Consider the following 27,603-nt stretch of genomic DNA (forward strand, 5'->3'; position numbering starts at 1 on the left):
TCATTGATATTTTTATCTCTCCCTTCCTCTCTGAAATCAATAAAAATATATATTTTTTTAAAAATGATTTTCTGGCCCTGACCGGAATCAAACCCGGGACCCTTCAGTCTGCAGGCCAACGCTCTATCTACTGAACCAAACCAGCCAGGGCCATAGACTGCTTTTTAATTTAAAAACGTTTTAATTTCAGACCACCCTTTGTGGTAACTGTAGGTCTCTGAGTTTGCAAGGCCGCCGCGAAGGCCTTCCCAGAGCCTGTCAGGTTAGCGTGTGGCCCCTTTTTGTCCACATGGGGAAAGCCCAGGGATGCGGAGGCGAGAGACTTCCAAAAGAAAGGGACAGCCAAGGGCAGACCGAGAGAATAAGCAGGAATTAGCTGCACAAAGAGAAGGGGAAGGAGTTCCAGAAACAGCCTGGGCTGTGACACAGAGGCAAGAGTGAACCTGGCATCTTTTTTCTTTTTAATACGTTTTTTATTGATTTTAGAGAGGGGGGAGAGAGAGAGAACAAACAAACATTGATGGGAGAGAGAAACTAGATTGGTTTCCTTCCCCATACGCAAGTACGCACCCTGACCTGAGGCCGTACAGAAACCTGGGCACGAGCCCCGACCCAGAGTTGAACCGGCTACCGCTTGGTGTGATCTTTGGGTGCACGGGACGACACTCAACCAACTGAGCCAGACCGGCCAGGGCAGTGCACCTGGCATCTTTGAGTCAAGGGGGCAGAGAGTGGCAGCCGATGAACCAAGGAAGAGGGAACCGGAGCAGGGGAGAGCGGGCTCCACCGCTGGACTGCTTGGGTTCTGGGCTCAAATCCTCCCCTTCTTTCCCTGTGACTTTGGACGAGTCACGTACCTTCTCTAAACCTCAGCTTTCTCACGGATCGGCTGGGGTAGGTGATGGGAAAGAAACACGCCAGGCGTGCAGGGGACTGAATCAGGGCGGGGAGGGTCCCGGTCCAGGCACGGAGCTCTCCACCAGGTTAAAAGACGACGCCTAGAAGTTGTAGGGCAAGGAGAGGTGGAGACAGGTAAGAGGGGGATGGACCAGCCGGCCATCCCCGGCCTGTCTGCGGCTGGGAGGAGCTAAGTTCTGGGTCAGCACGTGTCAGTTCTCCCCTCCCCTCTCCCCCTCCTTCCTGGAACCCCTCCGCACAGCCTCCCCCAACTTTAGGGACCTGGAGAGCAGGTGGGGTGGCGGAGCGCCGCCGGCCGCCTGTCCCCTGGCTGTTGTCCTTAGTGTCAACAAGGTCAAGGGCAGAGGAGGAAGGTGCTGGAGAGGTCGAGGTGGTGGTGGTGGAGGCAGTGAGCGGCGCAGAGACTCAGGGCAAAGGAGACCGAGGGCCTCGCAGACGAGGGGGATGCGAATGGGCAGAGCGAGATGCAGACGCAAATGGGAGCGGGGCCAAGAGATGAGGAGCCCGAGAGGCCCGCCAGGCGGCGCGAGAAGGCCGCGGGGACCGCAGCCCGCAGCGCCAGCCCGGCCGCCCGCCCCGCCCCGCGGGTCCCGAGGCTCCACCGTGCACCCCGCGCCCCGCCCTGCGCGCTCGGGCTGGCTCGGCGGCGGCGGCTGGGGCGAGAGGGCTCCCCGAGGGCGAGGGCGGGCGCACCGGCAGCAGGTGGGCGGGGTGCGGGCCGGCGGCGGCGGCGGGCGGGGGGCGCCAGGCTGCGCTGGGGCCGGCGCGGCCCTCCGTGTGCGCCATGGACTTCAACATGAAGAAGCTGGCCTCGGACGCGGGCATCTTCTTCACTCGGGCGGTGCAGGTGAGGCCGGAGCCCTGGGCCCGCGCGGCCGATCCCCGGGGCCCGGATGTGGGGCGCGCCGGGAGCACCCCTGCAGCAGAGCCCGGGGCGCGCAGGAGCAGCCCCCGGAGGCCGCGCCCCTCCCCGCGGCGCAGACACCCTGGCCCCCCGCGTCCCCACCCCTGCGCCGCCCGGGAGAGAGAAAGCTCCCGGCGGCCGGTCAAGCTGGCCGCACCCTCGACGTGGCCCCGGCCGGGAACTGAGCCGGGCCGCGGCCCTGTTGGCTGCGGGGGAGGGATCGGTGTCCGGCCGGTTACCCCGCCGCCCTGGTCCCTGCCCAGGGCCCGGTGGGGGCTCCGCTGACGAGGGGAGAGGGTACCCGGCGGCGCCTGCCTCCTGCCCTGGTCCAGCAGCGGCTCTGGCTCCCGCAGGCCTTTGGAGGCCGGAGTCCCCGGCCCAAGGATTCGTGCCTCCCCTAAGATCCCGTCTCCGAGCCTCAGTCTCCGCCGCTGGGCAATGGGCTCGTGATACGGTCATTCCCACAGGTCCCTTTTGCCCGCTTGGATAGGCAGCCCGGAAGCCGGCGGGCTGGGGTAATTTCCTTTCCGCTTCCCGGGAGGCCTGTTTCCTCTTATTTCGCCAGGCCTGGGGGATGGGGAGCGGGTTGGGGGCTGGCTGGGTACCTGGGGAAGCTGTCCAGGCCGGTAGTGCTGGGATTGGAAGTGGTCCCATCCACTGGGAGGCAGAGAGAGAAACGGAGGCAGCTAAAGGTAATGGTTTAGACCTGGAGTCCGCTATGGGAGTGGATGCTCTCTCTTGTGACCCTGGGGAAGGGGCTTCACCTCTCTGGGCGTCAGTCTCTCAATCTGAAAAATGGGAATCGCCCCCCCTCCCTCTCTCCCTCCCAGAATGGCTGTCAGGGCTCCTGGCGCTGTGCAGGTGGGTGCACACCAAAGGCAAGCTCATGTTGATGTTGCTGCTGCACCTGTGCAGCATGTGACCTTGGGCAAGTCACTCTCCGGAGGCCTCCAGTCCCCTTCCGCGGACCTGGACCTGGTGGAACTGGTCTGTGCTGGGGCGCCCGGTCCTCCCAGCGCTCTGGGAGCAGGTCTGGCGTTTGTCCTTGTCATGTTGTTTGTTTTCTGGAGGAGCCCAGCCCCAGACAGTCTCTGGGAAGCCATGTGGCCGTGTGTACTAGAAAGCACAGTGGCCCGTGGACGACGTGCCCGTTGAGGCTGGGTGGCCGAGCCCTGCAGGTGACTGCAGCCCCGTGGGGATGCCAGGCCCCCGGAGTCCCTGGGACAGCCCAGTCTCTCTGGAAGGCGGGGACCCTCCCCAGCATTGGTGCAGCAGTCGCGTTATCTCTCACATCTGGGAAGAACCTGATCGGGTTCCGGCTACTATGGGGCCCGGCACCTGACCTGGCCAGGACCCGCGGAGCCTGGGCACGGGGAGGCTCGGGGCCTGTGGCCTTCCTTCGCCTGGTGGGGGCAGGCCCACTGGGTGACCCACACCGAAGTGGGAGGCAGCGCCCAGGCCCAGCCTCCTGGGTGGGGGAGGGAGCTGGGAACTTTATAAATAGAGGCTTTCTCTGGCTCTGCACGCCCACCCCCTGCTGCTGCCATCTTGCAGGGAGCAGCCTTGGACTGCGGGCTGCAGCTTCGAAAGCACCGGGGGAGCAGCGTTAGGGTCGGGGCAGGGGCGGGGCAGGGTGGCAGGCCAGAGGAGGGAGGAGGGCCTGGATTGCCAACCGAGCAGGAGAGGACACTCGGGACCTGCCCGAGGCCAGGCTGCCCTGGGAGAGGAGTCGCCAGGAGAGATGGGAGGGGTGTTGGAGTAACAATGTACCAGCAGCTCCTCTGTGTAGGTCCCGGGACCTGCTGGGGAAGCGCTCAGCCCTTGCATGTACCAGGGCCTTTAAGAGCCTCACCCCACTGCATCTGTTAGGCAACCGGACCTGGGCTGGGGGAGTGGGGGGGATCTGGAGGGCAGGACCCCTTGGGCATGGGTGATCCTGGAGTGGCTTCCTAGTCCCCAAACTGTGCCTTGAAAGTCTGGAGGGGTTTGTGACGTGCGTCCAGGTGGTGGGAACGGCCCAGTAAGGGCACTGAGGCAGGAAAACCGGAGGCACATCTGGGTAGGGTGCCAGTGGGGGTGGGAGGGGGCTGTGGAAGTGATCGTGCTAATACTATCAGTGGTAATTATAGTAATAGTAATAGCAGCGCTATGAGCAATAACAATAAAAGCCGGGGAGGTGGTGGCGTCGTCATGATCCAAGCAGGCAGCAGTGGACAGGGGATGGATGCCCAGGAAGTTGGGAGCGCCTGGTAGGACTTTGCACCTGGGTGGACATGGGGTGTGAGGGACAGGTGGCCACGGAGCTGGGCGGGGAGGGTTGCTGTTAACCTTGGTAAGGCAGGTGCATGTCACCTAGACGCGGTGCCTGGTGCCCCTGGGATGAGGAGGTCCCTCGGTAGCTCCTGAGATCCGGAGAGAGACCCGAGGGAGGAGGCCTTTTGTTAGTGATGACGACACCAGCTAATGTTCATCAGACCTGTGCTGTGTGCTGGCCCCAGGGCTAAGCACTTTCCAAATATCCTGAGATAAGTCCTGATATCCCCATTCTTCAGGCGGGAAACTGAGGCCCGGAAGGTGACTGCCTCTCTGAGCCTGGGTTTCCTCGTCTGGAAAATGGAGCTGACGCCACAGCCTCGAAGAGCTGGGTGTGGCAGATTCAGGGCCTGGCTCTGGGAGGCCTGGGTTGGGGGAGGTCAGCGGAGGCCAGGAGCGGCTGGTCTCAGGTGGGGAGCTGCAGGCTATCACCCTGGCCCGCTGGGCCCTGCAGGGAGAAAGAAACCCAAGCCCTGTTGCATAATTGATGGCTGCCGGGCAGCCTGACTCTCAGTGGCTGCCTCCTGCGCCCTGCAGCTGGAGCTGTCCTGGTCTCTGGATAATTTATTGCGCCAAACAGTCTGCGAAGGGCCTCCAGACCCCCAGGCCACGATGACCCGGATTCCAGCACCGTCTGCTCCTTGCTCGGCCTCAGTGAAATCATCTGTGAAATGGGAAACTTGACCCGACCTGCCTTGAAGGGCCATTAGAGCTGCGGATGGGTCATCAGTTTATAAAGCCCTCAGCACAGGGTTTGGCCGCAGAGACGGGCAACAGGAGCTGCTGTTATTACCAATCGCCTTCCTGCAATGTTCATTCTTTTGCTGATTAGCTGTGACCTTGAGCAGGCGCGCTCTCCTCTGGCTGGAGAAGGCCTTCGCGTCCCTGTTTGGAAAACCGGGACATAGGTCCAGGGGCCCTTCTGGAGCAGAGGGGCCAGGACTTGGGCTGGTTTCTGGTTGTTTCTGGGTGGCCCACATGGCTTCTGACAGCTCTGGCGGGGGAACGGTGTGACATCCCGGCCCCCGCCTGGCCCTGGTGTGCGGCTGCCAAGCTTTCTGGGCCCTGGGTGTGTGCTCAGAGTTGGCTCTGATGGGCTGGCGGTGTCCCCGTCCACCACACCCGGTGACCAGAGGCCGGCCATGTGGTTCTCCTCCCGCGCAGCCCTTGTTTCCCAGCCGTCTCTCCTCCCATCAGCTCTTAGCAGCAGTAGCACCTTGCACTGGACACCGATCCTGCCAGACTCCAGCTGCGTGTCTTACCCACATCTCCCTTCTCTCGTGCTCACAGCCCGTGGGGGTGGGAGTGGGCTGTACAGTGATAGTGCTCACAGCCTGTGGAGGGAGGGGGAGGGGGCTGTACAAGTGATAGTGTCACAGCCTATGGAGCGGGTACTGTTACCCTCATTTTTCAGCTCAGGAGACTGGTGTTCAGAGAGGCAAAGCCACTTGCCCAAGGTCACACAGCACATCAGTGGGACTGAGACTGGAGTCAGGTCCCTGTGGTTCTGCAACCACTGACTCCCCTGACAGACCCTCCGCAGGTGCTCCCAGCCCCCCACTGAGCCCCCTGAGAACCCCAGAACTTGCTTTGAGCGCTTTCTACTACATTCCTTCCCGCAGAGTCGGGCCGGGGGACCCTTTGTGACGGGTTCCCAAGGGTTTCTTACCCCTCAGAGCTGTATGCCAGACTTTGCACAAATGTGCTTTTGGGGGTGGGGTGCTATAGCGTTCATTGGATTTCCAAAAGAGGCCATGATCCCCAAACTGGTCCAACCGCCTCATTTCACAGAGGGGCAAACCGAGGCCCAGAGCAAGTTTCTTGACCTTGCGGCCTGGGTTCCAGCTAGTGGGGAGGGGTAGTGGGGGGAGGGGCAGGGGCAGTCCTCCCTCCCTCCCTCTGAGCCCTCCCTGTCCCTGGGCCCTCCTCCGCCCACAGTTCACAGAGGAGAAATTCGGCCAGGCCGAGAAGACCGAGCTCGATGCCAACTTTGAGAACCTTCTGGCCCGGGCGGACAGCACCAAGAACTGGACGGAGAAAATCCTGAGGCAGACGGAGGTGCTCCTGCAGCCCAACCCCAGTGAGTGCGCGGGGCTGGCCCTGGGGCCAGGGCAGGAGGCTGTGGCTGAGGCGGGAGGTGGGCCTGGCCGGTGGGAGATCTGATTTAGACTTTCGGCTTTAAGGCGGCTGGAGGGAGTCCCGGGAAAGACAACAGCGGAGTGGGTGCTGGGCTCTCAGATGCGCTCCGGGGGGCAGAGGAGATGCTGGGTTTAGCACCGAGGACGGGGATGGCCTGGGAACTGGAACACTTGGGAGAAGAGGCAGGAGAAACAGCAGCAGGGTCGTCTGAGAGCCGCAGCGAGGCCCAGCGAAGGCAGAGGGCTTGCCCAGGCACCCGCAGCACCAGCACCAGCACCAGCACCAGCACCAGCACCAGCGCGCAGCAGCAAGCTCAGGGGAGCTCAGGGTGCACGGGTGTGGGTGGAATTGCTGGTCTGTCTGCAAGCCCGCTGTGTGCAGGCCCAGGTTGCTCACACGCTTACTGCGTTCTGTAAGTGCAGATTGTGATGAGGAGCCATGGCGGCCCTGACTTGGGGACCTGGGGCCGGCATTGCACGTCTGAGCGGTGGCTTCCTCCTCTCCAGTGAAGGGTTCCACAGGGTCAAAGGCCAGCCTCACAGGAGTGGGCGTCCGCCAGGGAATATTCTGGAAATCCCAGGGCTGCTGTGGGCAGGCCCTGCTCTGCGCCTGTTTCTGTCCCCATGGCTTTCATCCTTGGGGCGGACCGAGGAGCCCTGTGACTCGGCGTGTGTCCCCCGCAGGTGCCCGAGTGGAGGAGTTCCTGTACGAGAAGCTGGACAGGAAGGTGCCCTCTCGGGTCACCAACGGGGAGCTGCTGGCTCAGTACATGGCAGAGGCGGCCAGCGAGCTGGGGCCCACCACCCCCTACGGTGAGCCGGGCCCCTCGGCGGGTGGGCGCCATGTCCTCTCCCTCTCTAATTTTCCTCCCTCCCCGCCCAGCACTATTGAGGAAAATGGAGTGAAAAATGAGGTCTCTCTTACTGTGTAATGGGCTCATACTGCGTGTCCGTTCTTCAATCTGGTTTTTATTTATTTATTTTTTTTTTAAATATATTTTTATTGATTGCAGAGAGGAAGGGAGAGGGGGAGAGAGAGAGAAACATCAGTGATGAGAGAGAATCATTGATCGGCTGCCTCCTGCACGCTCCCACTGGGGACCGAGCCTGCAACCTGGGCATATGACCTTGACTGGAATCCAACCTGGGACCCTTCAGTCCGCAGGCCGACGCTCTATCCACTGAGCAGAACCAGCTAGGGCTGTTCTTCAACCTGGTTTTTAAACGTGGCAATTCACTCTAGATATCTGTGCACAGTAGCTCCTATAGAGCCACCTCAGTCTTTATTTTTCTAATTTGTGAAAAGTTGTATTGAGGTATAATTTATATATACCATAAACTGCACCTGTTTTAAGTATGAAATTCAGTGATTTTGAGTTAATTTTGAGTTCAATTTAAAGAACATTTCCATCATCTGCAAAAAAAATCCCTTATGTCCACTTAGAGTCAGTCTCCACTGCCCACCCCGGCCAACCTCTCGTGTGCTTTGTGCCCTGTTAATCTGCTTGGTCTAAACCAGTGGTTCTCAACCTGTGGGTCGCGACCCCTTGTCGGTCGAACGACCCTTTCACAGGGGTCGCCTAAGACCATCTTGCATATCAGATATTTACATGACGATTCATCACAGTAGCAACATGACAGTTATGAAGTAGCAACGAAATAATGTTATGGTTGGGTCACAACATGAGGAACTGTGTTTAAAGGGCCAGAAGGTTGAGAACCACTGCTCTAAACATTTCATACAAATGGAACCGTGCAGTATATTGTGTTTTGTATCTGGCTTCACTTAGCATCACGTCCTGGAGGCTCATCCCTGTTCATCGTGTGTTTGGGATTTCGTTCCTTTTTGTTGCTGACCAGCGTTTCATTACGTGGGTGCGCCACCGCGTTTTCTTTATCCGTTCCCCGTTTGATAGATATTTGGGTTGTTTCCCTATAAACACTTTCATACCAACCTTCGTGAGGACAGATGATTTCACTTCTCCTGGGTATGTACCCAGGAGTGAAACTGCTGGGTCACAGGGTACATTTAATGTTTTAACTTTTCAACAGATCACCAAACTCTTTTCCAGAGTGGCTGTGTGATCTGACCTTCCCACCAGCAGTGTGGTGTTTGACTTGTAGACATTTGTGGATTTTCTAAGTGTCCTTCTGTTGTTGATTCCTGATTTCATTGCACGTTGGTCAGAGAACGCACTTTGTATGATTTTAATGCTTTTATACTTATTAAGACTTGTTTATGGCCTAGAACAGGGGTTCTCAACCTGTGGGTCGCGACCCCTCTGGGGGTCCAACGACCCTTTCACAGGGGTCGCCTAAGACCATCGGAAAACACATATATAATTACATATTGTTTTTGTGATTAATCACTATGCTTTAATTATGTTCAATTTGTAACAATGAAATTGGGGGTCACCACAACCTGAGGAACTGTGTTAAAGGGTCGCGGCATGAGGAAGGTTGAGAACCGCTGGCCTAGAATATGGTCTCTCCTGGAGACTGTTCATGTTCCCTTGAGAAGATCGTATACTGTGTTGCTGTTGGGAAGATGTCAGCGAGGACAGATTGGTTGATAGTGTTCACGTCTCCTGGATCCTTGCCGATTTTGTCTTTTCTGCTTCTGTCTTAACTGTCAGTGTTTGCTTCGTGTATGTTGGAGCTCTGTTGTTGGGTCTGTATGTTTATGTTGTATATTTTCCTGAGGAATTGACTCAGTTTTGTAACACTGCTCTTTGTGTCTAGTAACGTTTTTTTATAATTTTTTTTTCTCTTTATTGGTATTCTTTATTTGATGAGTCATTTGTCGTATTTGCTTTTAATTCTTTAAACAGATTTGTAATAGCTGCTTAGAAGTCTCTGCTAAGTCTACCAGCTGGGCCTCCTTGGCGACAGTGACTATTGATTACTTATTTTCCTATTTCCTGCTACTTACCTGTTTCATAATACTTTGTTGAATCTGGACATTTTACATAACACGTAGCAGCTCTGGGTTCTGCTCCCCAGGGGTTGTGATTGCTGTTTGTTTGTGGAGAGACTTGCCTGAGTTCATTGTTTAGAGCCTGTGCCCCCTGCACGGTGCAGCTACTGCTGTCTCTGCCTTTTTAAAAGAAACCATTCTTTTTCTTTGTAAGCCCAGCTTCCCAGGGGTTGCTCCTAGGGCCGCATGTGTGCGTGGTCAGCCAGTGACTGGTCAGAGCTTGTGCTTCGCAGAGCGCCATTAAGGCTTTGCTGACGCATTTGCGAGCGGCGGGGGAACACATTCGAAGCAGTTTACACGTCTGCCCAGTGTCCCCTTTGTGGGTGCTCAGCCCAGGATGGCTAGACAGCGGGTTCTCTCCAGCCCCCCGAGTGTGCTACGCAGGCATCCCTTCCAGACCAACGGAGGTGGCTGGCAGTGTACCAGCGCCCACCATGGCGATCTTGTTTCTCACATCTGGTTTTGCTCCTCGGGATTGATTCAGGCACGCGTTGGGGCCACTGTTAGACGGGCCTGAGCAAAACCTCCGTTGTTCACCATAAGCTCCTATTTTAATGACAGACAGACAGACAGACAGTTGGGGTCTCTAGGAGTCAGCATCAATTTAGAAACGGCGTCCAGTATTCCCTGAAAACCTGATTATCTTCTTTTACTCCCAGTACAGTCATCCCGGTAAACGGTCTCCTGTTCAGTTTCTGACGGGTCTGTTGCTTGTTTGAAACACGATTCCAGCTTCAGGTTAGCCACGATGTTGGCCTTTCCTGACTATTTGCCACTGAGATCACCGTGTTTTTTTGTTTGGTTGTTTTCCCTTCTTTAATCCTTTGATTGTAGAGAGGGGTCCATTGGTTGCCTCCCCTACATGCCCCGTCCCGATCGGGAATTGAACCCACAGCCTTTCGGTGTACAGGACAGCACTCCAACCTACTGAGCCAGCCTCCGGGGTTTCTCTGTGCTCCGTCAGCACAGTCACTGGCCTCAGGGCTTGTCCCTCGTGGTAGAGCTGCAGCAACACAGAGCTGGAGGAGGGGGGCGCACCCCAGGACACAAAGGCACAGGCTCCCATTGTCCTTAGGAAGGCGAAGGCGTAGTAGTTCTAGAATAAATGCTTCTCAATTAGTCCTTTGCCTTTTGTCAATTCCTGGAGTCCAGAAATGGTTGTTTTTGACAACTCTGTCCAGTGTTATTACTGCTCTTTGGGGAGAGGATTTGTTGCGCTCCTTTCTCTGTCATTTCCGAAGTGCCTCCCCCCATCTCCTTAATGGCCGTGTTATGTCCCATTTTGTTATGATCCCACCATTTATTTGTCAGTCCCCGATGGATGGATGGATGGATGTGTAGATCGCACCCACGTTTCCCAGGCCGGGCGTTCTGAACTTAGCATCCTGTGGTTGCCTCTTGGACGAGTCTCTTTCCGAGCTCCCTGCTACTTCCTGGGTCAGAAGAGCCTCAGCCTGACCCTCCTTCTCACCTTCGACTCTGTCCTCAGGGAAGACCCTGATCAAGGTGTCAGAAGCTGAAAAGCGCCTGGGAGCCGCTGAGCGGGATTTTATCCACGCAGCCTCCATCAACTTCCTCACGCCCCTGCGCAACTTCCTGGAAGGGGACTGGAAGACGATCTCGGTGAGGGGCCTGGGACCACGCGCCTCCTCGCCACCAGGGCAGCCCTTTCCCCAGAGCCGCCGAGCAAGGCTCTCCTCCCGTGTTGGGAACCCAGACCCCTGGGGCCTCCCCAGACGAGGCTCCTGTGGACTGTTGCTCAGAGTGGATGACTTTCCTTCTTTGGGCCTCAGTTTCCTTGTCTTGACCAGATGGCCCCCTAGGCCAGTCCTGCCATGGCCCAGGGTCTCGCAGGGCGGCCCGGCGCCTCACCGCTCCTGTTCCCACCCGCAGAAGGAGAGGCGGCTCCTGCAAAACCGGCGTCTGGACCTGGATGTCTGCAAAGCACGACTGAAGAAGGCCAAGGCCGCGGAAGCCAAAGCCGCGGTAGGTGCCCCTGCTGGCCTCCCGCGCCCGGCTGTGGGTGGAGCCGAGGAGGGGTGCTGAAGGGACCTGTTTTGGCATGACCTCTCTCCCCTGTCCTTGCCTGGAGAGGCCTGGCTGGGGGTGCTGGTCTGGACTGGTCACTTCACGTCACACCTCTATGCCCCTGCCCCTGCCCCCAGGGGAATCCTGACAGCCCAGCGCTCGGGGTCCCAGGGCCGACATTTACGGGGTGGGCTGGCCAGCAATGCCCCAACCTGGGCTCCGGGCACCCTGCAGCCTCCCCAGACAGACACAGTTGGAGTTTCCCGCATGCCCTTGCCCGCCCTTCCCAGATGCTCAGCTCTGTTCCCAGCTCTGCCAGGGCATGGCTCCCCCTCACTAACCTCACACCCACTGCTCCGGCGCTGGCCCCAGGCGCCCCTGCTCAGGCCCCTGCGACGTGTGGAGAGCCCTGAGCTAGACTGCCCGCTTGCACAGGAGCATGTCGGAGGGGCCCTTTCAGGCAGCCCCAAGCGACTGGCTAGGGGCTCCCCTTCTCTCTGTCTCCCAGGCCTGCTCAGCCTGGGTGGGCCAGTGGCGTGCAGCGGGGACAGCTGGATCAGGGCTAGGCCAGGCTGGGGAGAACGGGCCGGAGGGTGAGCACATTCTTGAGATGCCAGGCTGCTGGGGGGTGGGGGGTGTAGGGGCCTAAAGGCCACCTCACCCTGAGGAGGGGGGATCCCCAGGTCCAGGCCATGCCAGGGAAACCCGTGCTCTTGGCCGTGAAGGCCGGACCCAGCCCAGGCTCCCCACAACTGCTCCTGAGAGTTCTGGTCCTGAACCCTCCTGCGTTCCCCTCAGTGTGGCCACCGGGGCCGTGGAGCTGGGCCTGCACTGCCTCTGGCAAGAGCCATGGACAGGGTCCTAGCTCCTGTGGGTGTGTGGGGTCCAGATGGGAGGCAGGGGCTCAGCCACTGGAGTCTTGTTCGGGTTGGGTAGGATGACTAGGGCTACTGGCATGACCTTACTGAGTCACCTGCACAGGACAGTCTCCCTGCCACTCAGGGATGGACAACCTCTCAAGAATAACTTGGCCAAGACGAGTTTTTCCTCCATCAGCCAGGCCAGGGGAGCCCTTGCTTAGTCACTGGAGTGGGACGACCTCTTCTCCAGTTGGTTGGACAACCTCAAGCCTCTGGGTTAGTCCCAGCTACCCTCTCCAGAGCTAGGACCTGGGCAGCCCAGGTTCAGATTCCCAGAGGACTCCCGCCCAGCAGCTCCCTCCTCCCCTCCCTTCTAAACGCTCTCACACACAAACCAAGACACTTCCAGAGGGCAGGTTGCGTGTGTCCATCTGCCCGTCCGCCTCGCGTCCCTCCCGCTGGGGCCGGGGGGCCTGCTCCCGCCTGTGCTGTGGACTCACTAACTCTTTTGTTTTTGTTCCTTTCCGTTCTGCTTTGGGTAACTTGGCTCAGTGTGAGGGAGATGTGAGTATACCTGTCCCACGTGCTGTGCTGCTTCTGGTTTGTCCATCTGGCCTGGCGCCCACGGTGCCATGGCCGGCCCAGGGCACATCCTCTGGGCCTTTTGCAAGCGGCTGGTCTCCCCATCAGAGCCTCTACCACGAGGAGCCTCTGTTTTGGGGGAACGCCAGGCATTGGCACCTGGGAGTCAGCTTTTTGCAAATGTGGAAAGCCCGTCACTCTGTCCATCCGTGCATCCATCTGTCCACCTTGGTTGTGGGGGAGGGGCCTGGCCCTTGCTGCAGGAGTGAGAGATGTGTGCAGAGATTCTGGGATGGAGAAAGCGGTGGGGCGGGGTTTGTTTGGGAGACTGGCAGTCCAGGGAGCAGAGGGCCTTGACCCCTGGGCGAGGGGCTGAAAAGTCTGGCTTGCCCAGAGGCAAAGGCTGTGACAGCAGCCACAGGCTGTCTCCTTGTCACATCTGCTTTCCTGGCCTCCCCAGCGTGTCCACCTACTTGGTCTTTGTCTTCACTCTCTGGCTCTCCACGCCTGCCTCCTCTCCAGGCGGTGGGTGTGGGAAGAGAGTCAGTGTTGTATTTGTCTGTAGCCTCCCGTCCCTGGGGCCAGGGGCTCCTGGTGCTGCTCTGTGAGACACTCCGGGGTGGCCTCCTGGCCCCAGCCCAGCCCTGGCCCACTGTGACCCCCTCCCCCATGAACTCTGTTCCCACTAGACGGTGCCTGACTTTCAGGAGACTAGACCTCGTAATTACATTCTCTCCGCCAGCGCCTCCGCGGTAAGCGCTCCCACCCCACCCCACCCCTGTCCTCCCCGTCCCTCCCACACCTCGGGGTCTCTGCACAGTAGACAGGAGACAGAGGGTAAGGCAGGGGCACCGGTTGGACCAATCCCTGAAGCTCTGTCCACCTGGCTGTCCTTGTGCCCCGTGACCATGTGGCTGGCCTCGCTTCTACCTGGGAAATGCTGAAGGTGGAGACCTGACCAGCTGCACTGAACAGGGTGGTGAACTTAGGACACCAGCTGTCCCGTTCCCAGTGGATCTGAAAGTCTGTCTGCCCCCAAACACAACCCTGACCCTCCCAAAGCAGGCACTGCCCCCACCCCACTCACCATCCCGAGGCCGAGGAGAGACGAGGCCTGGATCTGGCCTGCCATGAATTCCCAGACCCCTAAAGACAGGTGACAAGGGTGGTGCTGGCCGTCCAGCTGCCTTGACAACACAGCTGCTAGGTGTCCTGGGGTGAGGCCTTGAGAACCAGCAGGGCGAGTGGAAGGAGCAGCCCGGAGGTTTGGGAACAGGGTGTGTCCTGAGGACTGAAGCTGGGCGTGGGGTGGGGTGGGCGGGGTGGGGTCAGAAGACTTTGACTGTCTCCGTGTTTTTTCTCTCCAGCGTTATTGGGATATTTGGCATTTACTGTTTAGTCTGGGAAATAGGCCAGTCACACGTATCCCATCCTGCCTGTCACAACCATGCTGTGCCTTCTGCCTCTTCTCTGTCCTTCCATCTCCCCCACGGGTGACGTTCTCCCGCACAGACCTCTGCTCTTCCTCCCCTGTCACAGCATGTTTCCGTGTGTCCTCGTGCAGTCCTTCAGTGGCTGGGCCGTCGTCCCTCGGGGGCGTCAACCGCAGTTTAGTCCTCAGGGCCCTGCTGGTGGGCGCCCACGTTTGCACACGTGGAGATGGCTCCCTAACAAGCACTGGGGGGACATCTCTGTCCCGGGCCGGCCCTGTTTTACTTTCCGTGTCTCAGGTCCTGGTCTCAGGGTAGCCTTCCTGCAGTAGGGGTGGGGGGAGAGAAGTGGGGCTCCCCAGTCGTGGGAGGAGGGGCCTTCTCTAGGCTCTGGACCGCACTCCCTGCCCCTTCCTGGGCCCAGAGGAAGGAGAACTGCCCTGGAGGGTGGGGGCTGCCGTTTTTCCTTCGCTGCTGAACCCGTGTGACTCGGGCCAACGCTGCCTTCCTCTGCTGAAGGACAGAAAGGTTCCGTGACTGACCCAGGGCCCCAGCAGCCTTAGCCCAGTGTCAGGGTGGGGTGGGGACCCTCGGTCTCCCTTGAGACCCCAGTCAGTGCCTGGGGGCTCACATGGTAGGAGAAACCCAAGCAGGACTTTCCAGCTGGCTGTCCCCTCCCTGCATGTGGCATGTCGGACTGGACTGTGAGTGACATGCTCCCCTCACCAGGCCTCAGCCCAGCCTCAGCTCCGGGTTGGGTTGGGGGAGGGAGTTGGGGAGTGAATGGGTGGGGCAACGTTGGGGTCTCAAGGAGCTGGGGCAGGGCACTGGCTCTGGGGTTCAGCTGTCCTCCCCTGCCTGCTGTCCCCTGCTGACCGGTGCCCCTCCCTCCCCTGCTGGCCGGCCCTGTTGTGGTCTCCGCAGCTCTGGAATGATGAGGTGGACAAGGTGAGTGGGGCAGCAGGGGCTGGGGGAAGGGGCTTAAGGGGGTAAAGGGCGGGAGTCCAGGCACAGCTGCTGCTGCAGGGCCCAGGTCTGTTCTAGTTCTGGGTCGGCCCCACGTGCCCGCTGGGGCTGCTGTGGGGGTTGTCACCTCCCCTGTGGGGGGACCACCTCCTCTGTGGGCCCCCTGGTGGCTGTTGAGTGGGGTTTTCCCCTGGTGGGTAGTGATGCCTGTGACTGCTCTCAGGGAACTGGCCCCCGGGGTCTAGGCAGGGCGAACGCTCCTCCCGGGGCAGGGCTCCAGGCCTGAAGCTGGGAGGAAAGTGCACCCCTGCCACTCGGATGTGTGTCTGCATCGCCAGGGGGAAGTGATGTCTGCGGGGAGGGGAGGAGAAGGCCACTCCTGGGTGGACACTGGCGCGGGAGAAGGTGATGGGAGGGCAGCTGGGGACGACTGTTCCTCTCACATTCTCATCCCACTCTTCCCAGTCTGAGCAGGAGCTCCGAGTGGCCCAGACAGAGTTTGACCGGCAGGCAGAGGTAACCCGCCTCCTGCTGGAGGGGATCAGTAGCACCCACGTGAGTGTTCCCACTCCCTCCATCAGCCACTGCTTGTCACCCGCATGTCCCCACTAGCGCTTGGGCGTGTGGTCCTTAAGGGGCAGTTTCGTCTTCAGAGAGCTGGTCCCAAAGGCTGGGAACTCTCTGCCCCGCAGGAGAGGTTGGGGCGGAAGCCACTGGGATGCCGGGCCAGGGTCTGTGGGAAGTCGGGTGGGAGTGGAATGAATGCTTCATCCCGAGACCCCTCCCGTCCGTCACCACTGGCTTCTCCCCGACAGGTGAACCACCTTCGCTGCCTCCAGGAGTTCGTCGAGTCTCAGACAACTTACTATGCCCAGTGCTACCGCCACATGCTGGACTTACAGAAACAGCTGGGCAGGTGCCCGCCCGGGTCCCCTGGCTCCCAGGCCCAATGACCAGCCTGATCTTGCTGGGCGAGAACCTTCTCAGCTCAGGAAACCCCACGGGACACAGGGCGGGTGGAGGGCTGCTGCCTGAGGCCCTGCCCGAGCCCTCTGGTGGGCCATCATGCTCCCTCTCCCATGATGTGAGGGCGCTGGTGTTGGGACTCGGAGCGGGTTCCTGAGTGTGGGTGGCAGGTGGGCGGTGGCAGGGACGGCCCGGAGCATCTCACTTTTCCTTGCTTCACTTTTCCCCTCATGCTGCCAGCTCCCAGGGAGCCATGTAAGTAGCCAGGGTCTCCTCACCTCTGCAGAGGGCCCAGCTAGTGTACTGGGGGCACGTGGGACTGGATATGGCTCTCGCCTACTGAGATGTGCCCGCCCCCTCCAGATTTCCAGGTACCTTTGTGGGCACCACAGAGCCCGCCTCCCCGCCCCTCAGCAGCACCTCGCCCACCACCACTGCGGCCACCATGCCTATGGAGCCCTCCGTGGCCGGCCCAGTCCCTCCGGGGGAGGCTGCGCTCTGCCTGGAGGAGGTGGCTCCACCCGCCAGCGGAACCCGCAAGGCCCGTGTTCTCTACGACTACGAGGCAGCCGACAGCAGCGAGCTGGCCTTGCTGGCTGATGAGGTGGGTCTGGGTGCCACAAAGATGGTGAGAAAGGGCTGGCGTAGGCGCACCTGGGAACTGGAACTGGGAGCACTGGGCCTGCAGACCCTACACCACTGTCTTCCTCTCTGAGGGGCTCTGCGGGCGGAGCTAAGACCAGGGGGTTCCTCTGGGCAATTCCAGCTCTGAGGAAGCAGTGGCTGCTCTGCCAGTCTGTGGAGTGGGTGAGGTGAACACCTCTGGAGGTGCAGGTGCCATGAATAAGGGGAGAGGGGCGGGTATCACAGCGCTGTCCCCATTTAGTCCTGGGCCAGTTTGGTCCTAGCCACCCAGGCTGTGACCTTCCCTCTCTGCCGCCCTCTTCAGCTCATCACTGTCTACAGCCTGCCTGGCATGGACCCTGACTGGCTCATTGGCGAAAGAGGCAACAAGAAGGGCAAGGTCCCCGTCACCTACCTGGAGCTGCTCAGCTAAGCAGGCCCTCCCAGGCCCCTGCTTGTCTGGCCTGGGCAGGAGGATGGTGCAGTCCTGCCATTTGTCTTGTCTGTTGGTGACCGGGCTGCTCAGGGTGGGGATTAGACTAACCTCTTCTTGTCGCTACTCCTGGTCATCAGCTGTGAGGGGCCCCAGAGGCTGAATGTTCCCAGCCCTTCCCCCAGCCCTGCTTCTGACCTGGTTCTGGAGCCCCCACCTGCCTGTGTCCCCTGAGCACCCCAGCCTCCTGGCTCCTCTAAGGAGGGAGGGGCTGGCTGCAGCCGCCTCACTCAGCTCCTCAGCCTGTGGGGGGTCAGCGCAGAGGACTTGAAGAAGCCCTGGGGTTCACCTTTGGCAAGAGAGCACCTTTTAGTTGCCAAAAGCGGCGAGGGAGGGAGGAAGGGCAGGCGGGCCTGTGGCAGGCCCCAGGACTGGGCGTGGTCCCCTCTGGACGACTGGAGCAGAGGGGAGCCTGGCCGGAGAGGCAGGGCTGGGCCATGGAGCAGCACTGCCCGGTGCTACCCTCCCCTTCGTACCCTAGAGCTCAAGCCAAGTATGGTGGCTGCAGCCTGCACCTCCCCACTTTTTAACTGATCTTTTTACTCTGCCTGTCTGCTTTGCTCCCTAGCCAGCAGCGAATAATAAACCGTTCTTCGTGTGCATGTTGACTGGGCTCCTGTCCGGGGTCCTGGAGTTCAGAGTGGGAAAGGGAAACCTTCGCATTTGCCCCATTCCTCCTCCTGGGTGGGGAGTGATGTACAAAATGCCATTGGCCCTCCTCCCAGAAGTACTAGGGCAGAGGGAAAGTTCTTCAAAGCCCCATTCACAGCACTCACTTCCCCCACAGGGCCTGTGCTCTCAGATATGAAGCTGCATGACAGACATTTCGTTCCCAAGAAGAATTTCCTAAATTTGGGCAGAGTGGAATGGACTGTAGACGTGGATGGTTTAAGCTCCAGTAATGGATAGCCGTGTTTCCTGCGGGCCAGGCATGGAGCCAAGCATGTTCACATGTATTGGTCCTCACAGATGAGGGCAGATCAGAGACAGTCACCTCCTCAAGGTTCCACAACTGGCAAGTAGTCACACAGGGACTCGCCCAGGAAGGTCTGATTCTAGAAACCTCAAATGGTGGGTTTGGGCTGCAAGCCAGGTTTTAGATCAAGGCCCTTAGCCAGGCCAGCCCATGATTAAACCCCGAAGAGGCCTAGGGAGACGAAGGCAGAGGCCCAGCTATAAATAGGAAGGAGCAGAGCTTCAAGAAAGGCTACACCCAGTGATAAGCTCAGCCAGCTGGTAACTGGAAGTGTGTGTGGCAGAGGTGCAGGGACAAGACCAGGCAGGCCAAGGAAGGGAAAGTCTAAGTGTCCACACTGCACCCCTCCCCCTTGAACATTAATGTAATGGAGGGATGTTAGTGAGTCAACCATTAATCAACTTGCCCTCCCCAAGCCTCCCCTCCACTCCTGGGCCCCTGTTCCAGGCACTGAGAGCTGCCTAGCCATTCCTGGGCTTTGAAGGCACACATTACACAGTGTCTATAAACAGTATTTTAATATTTGTATAAATAGACCACAGTATTACCAAAAATTGCAACAACAGAGTGTGGAAAACATTTTAAAACCCGTGCATACAGCCTTTCCTGGCTACACATGACACTGGCTCCCATCTCCCCTGGCCGGGGTCAAGTGCTCTGGGGAATGCTTGAAGGAAAGGAATACCCCTCTGGGGCACTTGGAAGGTGAGGGGGGAGCACAGCAGACTTGTGGCTCCTACCCCTGCTGCTGACCTTTCGATCTATTATAAAAATAATGCCAGTGTGCGGGTGGTTGGAGTTGTGGCTACTCTGGGGAGAGGGTGACAGGAGCAGCTCAGTCCCAGACAGCCCCGTCAGCTGCTGTGCAGGCTGGCGGAGAATGGCAGGTGGGCGGCATGCCACTGCCCTATCTTTGCACGTGCCGGACAAAGGCCTGTACTAGCTGGATCAGAGGCTCCTGACTCTCAGGGCTGGCCTTGGAGAGAGAGGTGGACTTGCCCTGAGGCGAGAGGAGGATGCCAGCAGCAGGGGAGCTGGGGGCTCCCCTGCGGAAGTAGCGCGAGAGGCTGGAGAGCAGCGTGCTCTGTGAGAGAAAAAAGAGCCTGATGAGACCCAGCAACCCCCACCCGCAGGCGGGATTTTCCCTACCAGCTCCGCCCCCTCCAGTCAGGACCCTCCATCCCTTCTTACCAACTCTGAGCTGAGCTCCTGTTTCATCCGCTGTTTGTCCCGGGAGTGCACAGCTGGGTCCCTAAGGTAGCGCATTGCCTGGGAGATGAGCAGGTAGAAGCAGTTCTCCATGGTAAACATCAGGAGGGACCTGGGACAAGGCAGGGTTGGCACTGTGTAGAGGGCCAAGCTGGCAGGTGCTAGGTGGGCACTGAGCTAAGAGAATAGCCAGCCCATGTCTGCCCCAACCCCAGACCAAATTCTAGAAGGGCTTTCTTACTTCAGTGTTCTGGTCCCTTCTGCCTGTGTGCTGAGCCCCACAGCCTGAGTGAGGGGCTCCTTTTTCTTATCCAGCTGGAGGAAGAGAAACAAGGGTTAAAAAAAACCCAGGGGACAGTGACAGCTTCAACTCTGGGAGCTTCCTCTTTGGCAGGTCCTGCCTTACCGGTTACATCAGTTAAACCTCACGATAATTCTCAACAAAGTTAGGTTCCATCATACTCCTGTCATGATGAGGAACTAGCTTGGAAGGGGAAGGCTAGGTAAACGTGCCAAGGTCAAGGGTAGGAAGTGGTAAACTGGGAGGAAGATTTGGGTGAAGGGGCCAGACAGCACCAAACTCACCTCTCCGAGCATGTTTAGGGCCACATTCACTGTGGCCAGAAGGGTCCCAAAGGAGGGGGCCACTTCAGAGTCAAAGGTAGGAGTGGTGAAGCTCAGGGCAAACAGGAAGTTGTATTCAGCAAGGTCCAGGGACTGCAAGGCAAGACCAGAGCATTCTAGGGCCAAGCTAGGACCCCAGAAAGCTCTCAAGAGCAGGGCAGAGCCAAGCCTTCAGATCACTGTGGGAGGCTGGTGGCGGAGCACAGATGGCGCTGGTACCTGATCCAACAGGATCTGGCAGACGTCCGGGGTGAAGTGGCGCAGGGCCGCCAAAGTCCTGCTGAGGATCTTGAGGAGGCCATACTGGACCACATGTAAGGCTCGCTGCTCCGAAGCCTCTGTGTCAGTAGTGGGCTGCTTGGAGGAAGAGGAGGGGGCAGCAGGAGCAGCTGTGGGTGGCCGCTGAACTCGAGGTGCAACAGCTGAGGGGACACCATCCCCATTTTTGTTCTGGAGGAGACAGAAGTGGAGGTGGGTCACAGAAGCTGGGGTGAGGCACTCCAGGCAGCCATGAGGGGTGGGGGTGGGGGCAGGGGCGGGGGCGGGTACCTGCAGGTAGTGCTGCAGCATCTTCCGGCTGTGCAGGAGGGAGGTGCAGGCCTGGCACAGGTAACCCAGGTTGACCTGCGGCAAACATGGGAGGCTGAGGGGCTTCTCCTGGCAGCAGCCCCAGCCAACTGACTAGATCAACCACACAGGTCTCGACAGAGCACTGTGCTCCCAACTCACGGAGCACCTGCACTCTGGGCCCACTCTCGCCGGGATGGTTTCCCAGGGACAGCATCAGTCCTCAGTCAGTATATAAGGTGGGATCATTTCCCCCTTTTACAGAAGCAGAAAAAGGCTGAGAGAGAGGTGAAGGGACTTGGCCAAGGTCAGAACCAGTACAGACAGACGCCTGCCTGTCAGACTCCAGAGTCTGTTCTTTCCCTGCCCTGCTCGCTGACTGGTCCCAGCTTCAGACCTGTTTCTAAAGGGTCTGACCACTAACGCCCAGGCTTTTAACCTACAAGGCTGCCATATGCCGGGAGGGAAACATTTAGCTCCAGAGAAAGCAACATGAAACCAGATCTTGTGCTCCCTAAGCCAAAGTCCCTGGAGGCGCCCCAGAGAGTGCCCATCACGCCCTGTCCCCAGGCATGTCCCTAGGCCCCTCCAAGAACCCGTGCCTGAGCCCCACCTGCACATCTCGCAGGAGCTGAGGCAGGTGGAAATGCCACTCCTTCATGAAGCTGGAGAGCTGCAGAATGAAGCCCACCGTGTGGTCTGCCTCCTCCAGGCACGCCAGACTCTGCACCGTCCTCACCGCGTTGAGGCACTGGGAGGGGAGAGAAAGGAAGGATGGGGTGAGGCAGGGACCTGACACACCTGCCCTGCCCTCCTCTGGGGAGGACAGGTTCTGGGCACACAAACTGAAATGGGAGTACAACAGGTGGTTTGGTGTTCCGACAACAGGTTCTCTCTGAGATGATCCCAAACTGCGTTTCACTTGGCAGAGCAGCTACATGAGTTGGCCAATCAGCCAGCAGTCCTTAGAGCACAGAACTGGCCCGGCCCGTGTGGCTCTGTGGTTGAGCATTGACCTATGAACCAGGAGGTCATGGTTCATTCCTGGTTAGGGCACATGCCCCGGTTGCAGGCTCGATCCCCAGTGGTGTGGCATATGGGAGGCAGCTGATCGATATTTCTCTCATCGATGATTCTATCTCTCTATCCCTCTCCCTTCCTCTTTCTAATAAAAGTCAATACTTTATTTTTTTAAAGAAATGGGGAAATGATATCCCTTAATTACCAAGCCTCAAGCCCTGAATGGCCCAGACCCCAGTAACTCCCAAACCCCATTGCCTGGCAGCTTCTCACTTGTAAGGTCCGCTCCTGGTGAACACCCACGAAGTCCAGAGCTTCGGTCAGGAAGTTGTAGCGCAGGGTTTTGAGGAGCCGTTCCATCAGAGACATGGACAGGCGATAGACCCCTGGCCAAGAGGGGGCATCGAGGGATTTCCGAGAGGTGCTAGGTGTCTAAGACACAAATGAAAGACAAAATCAGGACATGGTGCCAAGGAATCTGGCTGACAGGTACAGCAGGGCCTCAATGCAGCATAGATGCTAAGGCAGTCTGGTTGCTTAGAAGAGGAAACCTCTGGAATGGCATGGTCACTGCCTGGTGACCAGCAGGACCAGAGAGCCTGAGGCCAGCAGTGACAAAGAAAGAGCACTAGGCAGAAATACAAGAATCCTGGGTTCTAGACTCGGGTCTGCCACTAACTAGCTGTGTGAGCTTCTCTTGCAGGCAGTGAGTGTGGGTGGGAGGATTCTGGTCCATCAGAACAGGAAGTACCTAAACAACTAGAGAGAGCAGCTTCTGGGGCCAGTGAAGGGGCTGCAGGTGTGCTCTTCCCCGGAAGTGCAGTCTGGGCAGTGGCTGCCAGGCCATTGGAACTCACCTGCACCGTGCCATTGGTGCTGAGCTGGTACACACTCAGGAGGGGCAAACAGATGCTCTGGGTGATGCCGGCTCCAGCCACTGCTGCGGCTCCCTGGGAGAGAATGACATGGAATGAGATGGGACCTGTCCCTGCAGCCAACCCCCCAGGGCGAGGGGAGCTCTCAGAGTAGGCCAGAGCTTCTGGGAGACAGAGACAGTGCCAGAACCCACTCAGCACAAACAAGGAGGCTCCTCTATGCCTCGTGCTTGCCGCCTACCTGCTGGGTGCGAGCCAGAGTGAGGAGCAGGTGCAACGCTGCCTCGGTGAAATGCAGGTTCTGCTTCATGCGAAGGCTCACCTCCAGGGTGGTAAAGAGGGTTGGCAGGATGGGGAGCCTGCGGGTCACCTGCAGCCATGAGTCACCATCCTCATCTACCTCACACAGCTCCTTGGCCAGGTGCAGGCCCAGGACACACACCTGCTGGGGCCCAGAGGTTAAGATGAGTAGAAGAGAAGGAAGCAGTGCAGGGGAAGGAAGAGGAGGAGGAGGAGAGGACAGCCAGCCTGCACCTGATCATACACCTCTTAAGCAAGCTGGACTGGAACACAATTCGGAATTTCTACCAACCCTGCTCTGCTCCCTCACCCACCTCTCGGAGACTCGCAACCCCACCCACACTAATAAGCCATCCCTAGACTGACAGAACTACCAATGACTTCTTCCCCCATCGCAAAATGACATCACCTGTGTTGGTGCTACTTCCTGTCCTACATCTGCCCACTCTACCCAACTCTGGTAACATACAAAGTCAGAGTGACCTCCCCTTTCTGCACTATTGCAATCACCCCCTAAGTGGTCTTCCTTCCTCCTCTCTGGACCCTCCCAAAACAATTCTTCTACCAGTGGCTTTTCAAACATTTTTTTTAAATATATTTTTATTGTTTTTATTGATTTTTTACAGGGAGGAAGAGAGAGGAATAGAGAGTTAGAAACATCGACGAGAGAGAAACATCGATCAGCTGCCTCCTGCACACCCCCCACTGGGAATGTGCCCGCAACCAAGGTACATGCCCTTGACCGAATCGAACCTGGAACCCTTGAGTCCGCAGGCTGACACTCTATCCACTGAGCCAAACCAGTCAGGGCTCAAACATTTTTTATGACTGCAGTAATAAATACCTTAAGACTGTGCCCCAGTATACACATACTTATATATTTCCATTGAATAGTATTCTGACCTTATATCCTGCAAAGCACGCTAATATTTTCTTTTATAGCATTAAAAAAAAAATGCTGGTCTTTACCAAATGAGCTCATTTCAAGACCCAGCAATAGATCATGACCCACAGCTTGAAAAACAGTTTGCTACTGCATCCAGAGTGATCTTTCTAGAGTACAAATCTCATCACTTCTCACCCTTGCTTACAAACCTGTTAAACTGGTTCTTATTCCACTGAGGACCCAGAATAAAAACCCTGCAACGCTTCCAGTCATCTAGCCCCCAACTCTGCAGGTCTTACTTCCTCTCTGCTCACAACAGCCTGCTTTAGGTCACTGCTGAAACGGTGCTTTCTCGCTGAGTCTCTAGACTGGTGAGAACCACACACTGTGCATTCTCCCTGTATTGCTCCCCTGCTGGACCTGCCACATGGAATTCTAACACTTCTTTGCAGAGTCTGAAATTTGTTAACTTCCTCACCAGACTGAACTCTGTAAGTGCAGTGACTGTCTTGTTCACTAATCACGTGTAGGGCCTAGCAGTTCATATTTGTTGGGTGCATGTGGAAAGGACAGACAGCTTCCCAGCACGCCCTCACCCCATCACGCTGGTCCTTGTGCCGGGGCCGAGAGCAGTCATCAGTCTCCATGCTGTCCTTGTCCTCCGTGGCGCTGCCTGATGCCAGACTGTGGCGGGTCTGGTCAAAGAGCGCGATCACCTCTTCTTGGAGGGTTTCACAGACGTTCAGCACTAGCTGAGAGTACTGGGGGATGTCACTGACTGCAAAGCGACAGGGAAGAACACGGTCACACTCACCATGCCACCTCTCACTGAACACCCAACTTTTCTTCCCAGGCAGGTAGCTGGGAATAGAGTATGGTGTAAGAAGGAGAGTTATCTGTCCCATGAGAGGGGAGGAGGAACAGGTGGGGAAGAAAAATACTTTTCCCAAAGACAAGAGTTCCAAGACTGAAAATTCAACCCCCACGGGAGGAACGTCTGGCTTTATGCCAGAGTGGCCTGGCTGCCAGCAGGGACGGGAGACCGCTACCGCCACCACCTCTGCCCCTCACCTCTCATCTCCTTCATCTGCAGCACAGTGATGAATGCTGAGAACACCTTGGCCTTGGTCTTCTCCATGAGCTGCCGGTCTGCCTGCAGCACTCCCTCCAGGATCTCTGTCAAGGGTGCAAGCATCTCATCCACAGGACCTAACTCTCTAGAAATAATATGGGTCAAGAGGGAGAGGAAAATACAGCTCACAGAAAGGCCACGACTGCCTCTGCTCCAACTCAGGATGCCCACTGGGCAGTCGGCTCTGTCAGTCCCGCTGCGTGATGGAAAGCTAGCCCATTTCATACCCATTTTCTCCCTTCAGGAAGGCAAAGGGTCAGTAAAGAGGATGCAGCAGGCCTCGATGAGGCAGCCCTGGCCGCAGGCCGCCTCTCCCATCAGCACTCACCTCTTCCACTGCCGCAGGAGGATAAGCAGCAGAGTGCACATCATGGAGCCGAGGCGGAGGCAGTTTACCGAGGCTGGGACCAGGAGCTGAGGTAAGACAGCAGACAGTTAGAAGTCAGGCTTTCTAGGGGCTGGTCCAGCCAGAAGATTCCAGCTCCGTCCACAGGGTACCTTTTGGATTCATGCTTTTCTTTCCTAGCAGTGAGCTACAGGGGCTGGGACACGGGGAGAGGCTAGGGGCTGGCCCAGCAGCACCAGAGCTCTGCCTCCCCACGCAGCCTCAGGCCTCCCAGGCCAACTGAGCCCTTTGACCTGACCACTTGCACGACTGCTGACTCATGAGCTCCTATTTGACCTCGGAGACCTTGTCCCGGGGAGGAACGTGAAATCTCCCAGACACACTTACTAACGCTTTGGTCCCATCAAGCACATCAAGAAAGAGCTGGCGACGCACTGCAGAATCGGTCAGGTGCAGTATCTCTGCCTGCAAAGGACAGAAAAACATGTCAGTTGGGAAAATTTCCCCGGCTTTAGAAGCCAAGAAATGTGGGGTCCTCTGTCAGGCAACTGTCACTGAGAAGTCATTGTCTCCCTGAATGAAGTGGGGCTGGAGGCCCCTGATGTTTCTCTGTCTACCCTTAGATAAGGTCAGAATCAAGCCCAGCCTCACCCGCTCCTCCTGATGACATCCTTCCTTTGCTCAGACCCTATGGAGGCTGCCCGGTGCGCTGGAAAGACAAACTCCTCAACAAGGCTTGGGAGGCCCCCTGGGACCTGCGCCAACAGCCTTTGCATCACACCCACTTGTGTTCACTCTGTTCCAGCCCCAAAGGCCTCCTTCCTCCTCTGTGAACATACACGCTCTTTCCCTCTTCTGGACCCTGGCGCTTGGGTCCATCTGCCTAGACTCCTCTCTTCCACAGGCTCTCCACCTGGATGACTCCTTCGCACCTTCAGGCCTCGATCTGGACATCACCTGACTATGCCTATCCTACTTTGGCTTCACTACCATAATCTCCTGAGTATTTCCTTCACGTGAATCATCACAATCTGTAACTGTATTTCTTCATGAGTTTGTTGACAATTTGCCTCTCTCTCAGGACACTCTCCATGAGATCAAAGACTTTATCTGCCTTGTTCATTGCTGTAGCCCTGGTGCCTGGCACATGGGCAGGCATTCCACTAACATCCATTTAATGAATGAGTGAATCATCAATATCCTGGACTTAACCAGATAGGTTTCCTAGGAGGGGAAAAAGAATGGTGGGATTTTCCAAGATTAAAGAACTACTGCCTAACGAGGGCCTAAAAGGCAGGTGACACACAGGTTATTCCCAGGGGTAAATCAATTATTCCCCAAAGATGGCTGAGCTTTTGGTGTGTCTGCAGTCTCAGGGCTCCACAACCACTGTGCCACAGCAAAGGCCCAAGGGCATGGGCAGTGTGGCACTAAGTGAACAAGTCACAGATGTTAAGAGTATGCCTGAAACAAGGGGCACTTATCAAGCTGAAGCAATTAATGAAGTCAAGGAATGAACCTGGGTTCCCCAGGATGAACAGTTCAACATCCAGTCCTTACTACACAGCATGATGGTGTCAAGCCACAAAAAAATACCAAGAAAAAATGCAACCTCTTCTCAAATGTTAACTCTCTCTCTAAAAACCAATTCTCAGTAGACACACTGTACAGAGACAATGCCTCTGTTCTTTTTCTAAGACCAGGAATGCAGTTTCTAGGACCAGTGAAAACCAACAGCTCTCGACAGAGGCTGCTGCTACATCTGTTACAGCTACCTCACTAGTCAACAAATATTTACCTACTGTCCACAGGGCACACAGCATGAGACAATGCATGCGTATGGGAGGTAGATGAAGGGAACCCCAAGACCTATGCAAGGCTGTAAAGACAGCTACAGGAATCTTTATGAAATGACTGAAGGGATTTCAAATCACTTCTCTGCACTTTTCATAAGGGTTTCTTATTGGACCTAATGTCATCAAATACCCCATATTAGCCCCCATTTTTTTTACACAGAACCTGTTACATTTTAGCTCTCAGGGAAATACCCTGACTCATTCTTCATCCCAAGGGGCTGTTAACTACTAGGCACCCTGGCACATGGTTGCTGTGAAAACTCGCCCCAAGAGGTTCTTACGTGACTGGTGGCAATAATGAGAAGCATCCTCCAGGCGGAGACCAGCATCTGATACTCGACCAAGGAGGTACAGCTGCTGCCCTCCGTGTCGGCTGTGTGAACCGCCAAGGACTTGACATACCCTGACCAGTAGGCAAAGCGTTTCTCACTGGAAAATTTCTTGAGTGTATCTTTTAGTGACTGGTCTAGTGAGCCCCTAGAGTGTCAAGAAAACACAAAGCCTACCATTAGGTTTTAGAAAGGAGATGGGAATGTGATGGGCACAGACCCTTGTTGAGGCAGAGAAAGCAACCTCACATGGGCTAAAGGCAGACGGCTCCGGATCCCTCCAA

At 57.3% G+C, this 27,603-nt stretch overlaps 2 protein-coding genes across 11 annotated transcripts in view; one reads left to right on the forward strand and one right to left on the reverse strand.

Annotated features, from left to right (window-relative positions):
- Nucleotides 1–1,624: 1,624 nt before the first annotated feature.
- SH3GLB2 (SH3 domain containing GRB2 like, endophilin B2) lies at nt 1,625–17,807 on the forward strand. 9 transcript variants are annotated; one of them, XM_070430498.1, is made up of 13 exons: nt 1,625–1,765; nt 6,074–6,215; nt 6,958–7,086; nt 10,740–10,873; nt 11,144–11,236; nt 12,691–12,702; nt 13,410–13,472; nt 15,075–15,098; nt 15,582–15,671; nt 15,932–16,032; nt 16,323–16,337; nt 16,446–16,686; nt 17,032–17,236. In XM_070430498.1, the coding sequence occupies exons 1-13, from the start codon at nt 1,703–1,705 to the stop codon at nt 17,137–17,139; spliced, it is 1,215 nt and encodes a 404-aa protein (XP_070286599.1). In that variant the 5' UTR covers nt 1,625–1,702; the 3' UTR covers nt 17,140–17,236. The 9 variants fall into 9 exon arrangements, with proteins under 9 accessions (XP_070286599.1, XP_070286595.1, XP_070286591.1 ...); XM_070430494.1 differs by lacking the exon at nt 13,410–13,472 and having other exon boundaries at nt 1,627–1,765; XM_070430490.1 differs by lacking the exon at nt 12,691–12,702 and having other exon boundaries at nt 1,627–1,765.
- An 869-nt stretch (nt 17,808–18,676) lies between these two features.
- The window catches only part of NUP188 (nucleoporin 188), a 42,268-nt gene continuing 33,341 nt past the window's right edge, over nt 18,677–27,603 (reverse strand). Inside the window, exons 30-44 of one of the 2 annotated variants that reach the window (XM_070430488.1) lie at nt 27,272–27,467; nt 25,522–25,599; nt 25,117–25,202; nt 24,728–24,873; nt 24,253–24,434; nt 22,712–22,912; nt 22,453–22,545; nt 21,869–22,027; nt 21,189–21,326; nt 20,558–20,632; nt 20,228–20,458; nt 19,970–20,101; nt 19,626–19,699; nt 19,367–19,496; nt 18,677–19,259 (exon numbers count right to left, since the gene is read on the reverse strand). In XM_070430488.1, the coding sequence (XP_070286589.1) occupies nt 19,083–19,259; nt 19,367–19,496; nt 19,626–19,699; nt 19,970–20,101; nt 20,228–20,458; nt 20,558–20,632; nt 21,189–21,326; nt 21,869–22,027; nt 22,453–22,545; nt 22,712–22,912; nt 24,253–24,434; nt 24,728–24,873; nt 25,117–25,202; nt 25,522–25,599; nt 27,272–27,467 (2,098 nt within the window). In that variant the 3' untranslated portion in view covers nt 18,677–19,082. Of the gene's footprint in view, nt 19,260–19,366; nt 19,497–19,625; nt 19,700–19,969; nt 20,102–20,227; nt 20,459–20,557; nt 20,633–21,188; nt 21,327–21,868; nt 22,028–22,452; nt 22,546–22,711; nt 22,916–24,252; nt 24,435–24,727; nt 24,874–25,116; nt 25,203–25,521; nt 25,600–27,271; nt 27,468–27,603 lie in introns of both variants that reach the window. The other variant, XM_070430487.1, reaches the window with a different exon arrangement.

This window comes from Myotis yumanensis, unplaced genomic scaffold, assembly GCF_028538775.1.
Source record: "Myotis yumanensis isolate MYYU_CA2020_CCGP unplaced genomic scaffold, mMyoYum1.0.hap1 SCAF_12, whole genome shotgun sequence".
Taxonomy (NCBI): domain Eukaryota; kingdom Metazoa; phylum Chordata; class Mammalia; order Chiroptera; family Vespertilionidae; genus Myotis; species Myotis yumanensis.

What these genes read in the sequence shown, in the direction of transcription:
- SH3GLB2 (XM_070430498.1), top strand. Translation starts at nt 1,703, where the DNA reads ATGGACTTCAACATGAAGAAGCTGGCCTCGGACGCGGGCATCTTCTTC. An exon ending in GCTCCTGCAGCCCAACCCCA is followed by an intron (nt 6,216 to 6,957) that starts GTGAGTGCGCGG and finishes TGTCCCCCGCAG; the next exon opens with GTGCCCGAGTGGAGGAGTTC. An exon ending in GGAATGATGAGGTGGACAAG is followed by an intron (nt 15,099 to 15,581) that starts GTGAGTGGGGCA and finishes CACTCTTCCCAG; the next exon opens with TCTGAGCAGGAGCTCCGAGT.